The 7461-nt window shown below is 39.5% G+C and overlaps 2 protein-coding genes across 2 annotated transcripts; one reads left to right on the forward strand and one right to left on the reverse strand.

Annotated features, from left to right (window-relative positions):
• Positions 1–288: 288 nt before the first annotated feature.
• On the forward strand, positions 289–1471 carry LOC311171206 (olfactory receptor 4S2; the record flags this gene model as incomplete). The annotated part of the gene is made up of 1 exon (XM_084233868.1): positions 289–1471. The coding sequence occupies exon 1, from the start codon at positions 536–538 to the stop codon at positions 1469–1471; it is 936 nt and encodes a 311-aa protein (XP_084089994.1). The 5' UTR covers positions 289–535.
• Positions 1472–6318: 4847 nt separating this feature from the next.
• Positions 6319–7245, reverse strand: LOC311170747 (olfactory receptor 4P4-like; the record flags this gene model as incomplete). Its single annotated transcript, XM_084233171.1, has 1 exon — positions 6319–7245. One exon carries the CDS (start codon positions 7243–7245, stop codon positions 6319–6321), a length of 927 nt encoding a protein of 308 aa, XP_084089297.1.
• Between the last annotated feature and the right edge of the window lie 216 nt (positions 7246–7461).

Genomic DNA, 7461 nt, shown 5'->3' on the forward strand with positions numbered 1-7461 from the left:
TTTAGAAGGGATGTATGCATATGTTTTCATTTCTATGTGAAAAATAAGACAAACCTGTCCAGATATATAAATATTATCATACCTCAGACAGAAACTGTTTCAAAATGAAGCTGTTTTTCACAGACAATAAGAAATAGATAACTTTCAGAAATAACCCATTCAATTCACTTTAATGAAAGGTGAATAAGCTTAGACCCAGACACATGTGTGACTTAGAGGATTTTTTTTATCTCCTGATCTTTATTTTCCCTTTTAAGTGAATGAATGGACTGCCATACAGAGGTAAGACGAGCTGATCTGATATACCCATGATAGCTTTGTTAATGACAAACACAACACACAGCAGTGTGTACTGGCATCACCAGTTTCAGCTACCATGATTTTCCATTGTTTTGAGATATAAGTAAATGTTGCTTTGTTATGTTTGTTATGCTTTGCTATGCTTTGCTATGTTATGTTTTCCTTTGTTATGTTTTCTCTTTTTTTTTTTTTTCGTCTAAATTAATTGTCTCTAGGGACCGTGGCTGCTAGAGTAATGGCAAAAATAAACAATGTGACTGAGTTCATTTTCTGGGGTCTTTCTCAGAACAGAGAGGTTGAAGAAGTATGCTTTGTGGTGTTTTCCTTGTTCTATGTAGTCATCCTTCTGGGAAACCTCCTCATCATGCTGACAGTCTGTGTGGGAAACCTTTATAAGTCCCCTATGTATTTTTTTCTCAACTACTTGTCTTTTGTGGACATTTGCTACTCTTCTGTCACAGCACCAAAGATGATTGCAGACCTGTTAGCCAAGACAAAAAAGATCTCATATGGAGGGTGCATATTTCAACTCTTTGGGGTACATTTCTTTGGTTGCACAGAGATCTTCATCCTTACTGTGATGGCCTATGACCGCTATGTGGCCATCTGCAAGCCCCTCCACTACATGACCATCATGGACCGGAACAGATGCAATATCATGCTGCTGGGGGCCTGGGTGGGTGGCTTCATCCACTCCATGATCCAAGTGGCTCTGGTAGTCCAGCTCCCCTTTTGTGGACCCAATGAGATTGATCACTACTTCTGCGATGTGCACCCTGTGCTGAAACTTGCCTGCACAGACACATACATCGTTGGTGCAGTTGTGACAGCCAACAGCGGCACTATCGCCCTGGGCAGCTTTGTGATCCTGCTCTTCTCCTATACCGTCATCTTGGTGTCCCTGAGAAAGCAGTCAGCAGAAGGCAGGCGCAAAGCTCTCTCCACCTGTGGCTCACACATCGCTGTGGTCATCATCTTCTTTGGTCCCTGCACGTTCATGTATATGCGACCAGATACTACCTTCTCAGAGGATAAGATGGTAGCTGTATTCTACACCATTATCACACCCATGTTAAATCCTCTGATTTACACCCTGAGAAATGCAGAAGTAAAGAATGCAATGAAGAAACTCTGGACCAGGAAAGTTTTATGGGAAGCTAATGGTAAATAGATGGGAGTCACAATTTAAGATAAATGATGGTAAATTGTCTCATGTACAATGGAGACTGCACTAACATCTCATGGTTTTTTTGGGGGGGAACAAATGAAGGAGTGACATATTCTTGTGAAATAAGGTATTATTAATCATTATTATTATGATTGTTCTAATATTTCATAGCCTGATAGTTTTCTGAATATTGAGACCAGAGAAAACTGATTAAATTCAGAAGCTTAATGAAGTCATATGTCCTCTTCTCCACTTTCTTATTTTGGCCATTTTCTTTAAATTACGAGAGTCCTCTCTGAAGTATTTAAGGGTGTTTTCTAGAGTTTAGAATAGAAAACAGTACAAGTCAGCACTCCGAATGTGTATGTTACATGGATGAATTAAACATGAAAAAGAGAGAGGAAAGTATTCTGGCATAATTCTTGCAAAGCAATGAAAGATAAAGCTGAGGTTTATGTGAAAGGGGTCATGTGTGTAAAATATGAAAGCTTTTACACAGATTTAAAGAACAAACGAACTTCTAGTTTATGATTGCCTTATGTGAGAGAATTTTTTTTTTCTTTCTGTGGCACGCATTTTTCTCACACAAAATAATTGGTGGGGGAAAAAAGATCTATGATCCCTTTTTAAATTGTAATTTACCAATAATATACTTCTAACATTGTAATTTTGCTGGTAGTAAATGCCTGCATCCCATTCAATGTAAACTAATGAAAACAAGTGCAAGCTACACTTATGGATAAACAGGCAAATGGACTCACTCCACAGAATAAATACAATGGGCTCAAAGGCATGACTGAAAATCCATGTTCCTCCAATGTTTGAACTGTAAGAAGATAAAGACTGACAGACTCATTACCATCAAAGACCAAGAAGTGGAACATATAGAATAGTATTCTAGTTTCCATCAGTGAATTTATAAACTTGTTCTTGTTCACAAAGTGCCTCCATGTCAGTTCCAATATGAGGGGCTCAGAGAGTCTCCCCTTATCTCCTTGGAAAGTGATGACTGAGAATCATGAGAATCATGAGAATCATGAGACTGAGAAATCATGAGATTTTTCCAATTCGGTGGGGTGATTCTAGTGAGCAACACCATTTTGTTTCATAAATGTATGCTCCCAACATGGCTGCCAACTCTATAATTTTATAATCGTAAGGTTAATAGATGCAAGACCTTTCACTGATGTGAGACTTCATTGGTGAAAATAAATGAAAATACCATTCATTTTCCAGATGATTTAAATTCATTAACCTCATAGTGGAAATCAGCAAAAATGAGTCTCCCTGTAGCTGTTAACTAGTGGTTATATCTGAAATAGCATGCTGTGTTTTAAACATGTCTCCAAGTGCTACTCAATTGAATATGTAAAGATACTTTCCATAAACATTTTATATGTCTTCCCTTTCTCATTAAAACACAACCAGGAAATTCAAACATTTATCACATGTCTGAGTCTCCAGAATTTCATAGTTACTGAGAGAGAATTCCTCATATTGACAGTGTGAGTTGTGACCTGTTCATGCTGGTGAGTAGGGGTGTGTGTGTGTGTGTGTGTGTGTGTGTGTTTAGGTTAATGAAACACTATAATTTTATGCAAATCTTCAAAATAATCCTAATACTGCACTTTTAGTAAATAACAATCTGCAAATTAGGAGCAGTAGTAGGTAGCGAGAGACACAAATGCTAGATTTCCACTAACAGTCACAGGCTCAAACATTACATGTAAGGAACATAAAATTTCAATTCATAAAAGGAAAAGACACATGATCAAGAATCAAAAGGTTATTGCAGGAATCATTGGTACAGGGCAGGAGAGGGGCAGCCCAAACCCCGCAAATCTGCCTATTCTAAATGGGTTCTGCCATCCGCCGCATCAACACAAAACATATGAGACTTCGATGGGAAGGAACTTTAATACAATTAGGAAACAATACAAAAAAGGCAAAGAATATAGTTTCTAAATCAAGCACTCAATGTTACCCGTCCCCTCGTGGGTAAAAGTCCACCCAGGCAGGATTGGCCCAGAGCAAGGCCCCAAAGCCTGCCCCAAGTCTAAAGCATCTTCCAGTGGGGACCCACAGAGAAGGATCAGAAATAACCAGACAAGTCTGGAAAGAAAGGAGAAAAATCAAAATCAAGACAAAAACCGCCATTCTCACATACCCACAGGTCTTTTACCCACATCTGTGTCACCCAGTCCACGACCAAAAGGCAAGTGTAGTTTCTTCACGTGTCTCTCGGCTCCATGCGCCTCCTCTAGTGCTCCTTCTGGCTCTCCACCCTGCTTCCTTCCTTCCTCAGTCTCCTCTGCAGCTTCTTCTCTATTTGTTCAGCCCCACCCTCCTTTTGGGTAGGGCAGGAAGCCTGAAACCTCCTCCTTTCCTGGGGACCACCCTGTTACATCTTTAGTTTTGGAATAACTTGTTAGTCCACATTATTGAGTTGGCTGATCAAGATATAACAAGGTCATTCTGTGGAATTGGGGATTCTGAAACACATTTTTGAGTTAATAAACATCCAGTGAATTTAGTTTAACATATTTAGAAAGGAAAATTACAAAATGTCAAGCTAGAGAGAACAGAAATGAGGAGTAACGTATAAACTTGATTGTATACAGAAAGGTCATACATGGGATATCACTTGAAATTAACATGTGTCACCCTTGAATAGATTTCATTTGCTTCTTTTTAGTTGATAAATTTTAAGAGCTTTTTTTTGTTTAATGATTTTTTATATTTTATTTTTTATTTTATATATTTCACATCATTTTTCATTTTTACACAACGTATGCATTTTCATTGTTTACATTCCCATACAATTCCCACCTCCCTTATTTTGACTCTAAATAAATCTTTTTTTTTAAAGATAAATATAACTCGTATTTCAACAGACTCTGAAGGAATATCTTCTTTAGGGAGAAAATAAATAGCAAATTTTCACAAGAAGAAAATTTAATCTTTCCTGGAGATGTGGCCTACAGACACATCCCTAACAGGCTTGCTAAATAAACCCACCAGAATTAGACATCATATTCCATCTTATTAGAGGCATTTCTCTTCATCCTCATGTTTCTAAACTGGATAATCCCTCTAAGCAGTAATTGTCACTAGGTGATATCAAAATAAAATCCTGACATGAAGTGAAGTTGTCTTTCTTATCTCCTTTCAAATGTGCTTTGTTATATTTCTTCCTCGCCTTCTGTTTAAGTTCCCCAGTTTTTCAGGCAGTACATATCAGTGTCCTTTGGAACAGAGAAATTATCAGTGAAAATGTCATCATTCTATTTCTGCAAATATACTCCCCACTTTAAACATGCATCCCTATTGCTGACAGGACAGTGATACCTTATGTGTGTGCAATTCTATTTCACAGGAAAATGTCAAGTCAGTATTTCTCATATTTGTAAACTTGTTGAACACAAAATTCAATTTTTCAGTGCATCCTGTGATAACAAATGACCCTAGATGTCCTCAGAGACACCACCTGAGTCACAACACTAGAGGATTCCTTGATAAATTAAGAAAACACTTCAATGGACCAAAGATGATCTTGACTATTCCCACATCTCAGGGAGTTATACCTGCTTTCCACCTCATCATTACTTCTCCCTATTAAGAGGGAGTTCATAACTAAAAATGAGACTATATAGCAGTATGACTGTGGAGAGAAACCTCCAAATACACCCTGAATATTAAGTTGTGAGGAGTAACAAAATGCACACCAGGAATGTCCATATCTTTAGCTGTGTGCCTTCTGAAACTCACGCCTTCCCACAGATGGGAGATTTTCCATGTTGCACATTTTCAAAAGTATTAATTTATAGAGTCATGAATGCTTTATTCAAGGGGGGGGTAAATATAGTCATGAAATAATATGTATACTTTGAAAAAAGATTTATCAGTCAATTTGAAACTCTGGTTCCTGACAGTGTAAATAGGTTAGGCTTTCCCATGTTGGCAAGTTGAGAAACTACTCAGTGTCATACTCCAATGGAGATTGTCACCTGCATGTGGAGAAGTAGAAAATTCCCAAACAAACTGTGAGCACTTCAAGGAAGTGTACAAGGATTGTACAAGTGATCATCTCATGGTGGAAATGACGGCTTCCTACAGTCCAGATGCTGCTCAAAGGAGAGATGTGAATTGTTGATGCTGCCCAGGAAGATGCCAGTATCCACAAAATACTATCATGCCATTTCCAGCTGTAATCCATGTTTCATAACCTGACAAAATTCTCTTATGTTTAGCAGGTAGGTATAATCAGTTAACACAAAAAATGACACCAAAAGGGAACAAGAATGAATGATGATAACATCTACACAGTGTAGTGTGAATTGTAAAATTGCATCGAACTATATTAATTTAGAAACAAGAATTTTTAAGGTAAAGAAAAAACATCCAACATTTCTAATATTTTAGCATTACTCTATGTCTTTTATTGCAAAGTGGCCTGAAAACCATGGATGTGCTTGCTCCTTATACCTGTGACAGGTGTTTCAGTGAAGATGCGCTTCCTAGAGTAGGACACAACTGCCAAACTATGCAGCAGTCTTCACAAGTTTCCCTGAATAAGGTGCTGTCATGCCCAATATATCTGGGATAATGAGGAACAGCAAGTTCCAGAATGTCAGACGGGTATTCCAGATGTCAGAGCAGGGAGGGCTGTCGAGAGCAACTCTTATACTTCCTATGTAGAAAGTATCCTAGAATAAAGTACCATAAAGAGAGAGAAGTTCTTTCTCTCTTCAAGATGCCACACCACCTTCATGGACCCCACTTGCTGAGTCCTCCACATTCACGATTTTGGGCAGGGAATGAGATACTCCAAGTAGGCCAACCCAGAGCCCTCATTTCCTGTCAAGACAATTGTCTTGGCACCAAACCTTCCGCATGGCATTCTTCATGTCGGTGTTCCTCAGTGTGTAGATGAGGGGGTTGAACATGGGAGCAATCATGGTGTAAAACAGGGCGAACACCTTGTCGTTGCTCACAGAATCCACCATGGGCACGTAGGTGAAGATGAGGGGCAGGAAGAACATGAGCACCACGGTGATGTGCGAGCCGCAGGTGGAAAGGGCTTTGCGGCGTCCCTGCGAGGAGTGGGCTCTCAGGCTGGACAGGATGATGATGTAGGAAATCAGCAAGGCAATGAATGTCAAAATGGACAATACCCCAGTAGTGGTAATGATGGCAATATCCCACACATGGGTGTCGGTGCAGGCCAGCTTCAACAAGGGGAATATATCACAGAAGTAGTGGTCTATCTGATTGGGGCCACAGAAGGGAAGTTTCATGACAACCAATATTTGCATGAATGAATGCAAAAAAGCTCCAATGACAGAGACCGCCAAGATGACATAGCACACCTGACGGCTCATGATGAGCATGTAGTGAAGGGGTCTGCAGATGGCAGCATAGCGGTCATAGGCCATGGCCACCAAGATGAAGATTTCAGTGGCACCAAAGAAGTGGGCATAAAACAGCTGGGCCATGCAGTTGTTGAAGGAGATGGTCTTCTCCTGGGCCAATAAGTCCATGATCAGTTTGGGACCCGTGGTGGTGGTGAAGCAGACATCCAGGAGGGACAGATAGCTGAGGAAAAAGTACATGGGCTGCTCACTGAGGTGGCTGCCCCTGATGGTGATAAGAATGACCAGGTTTCCAGAGAGAATTGCAAAATAGCAAAGTGAGAAAACCACAAAACAAGAAAAGTTTACATCCACATCGCTAAAAAGCCCCAGGAGGATAAATTCTGTGACGTTTTCATGTCCCATTGCTTCTGTGGGTTTGATCATGTGGAGAGAGAATTTAATATACCTGAAACTCTCAACTCTCTGATTATGGCTCTTTTAAAACCATTCATCATTCAATGAATACATATTGATTGGTTATTAGAGTGTAATCACTATATTTGGTTAAGGGCACTGCAATTTACACACACATACAGTCTCTACTTACAAGTAGACTCCAGGTTATGACAACATTTTACA

The sequence above is a fragment of the Talpa europaea genome (genome assembly GCF_964194135.1).
Source record: "Talpa europaea genome assembly, chromosome: 1".
Lineage (NCBI taxonomy): Eukaryota > Metazoa > Chordata > Mammalia > Eulipotyphla > Talpidae > Talpa > Talpa europaea.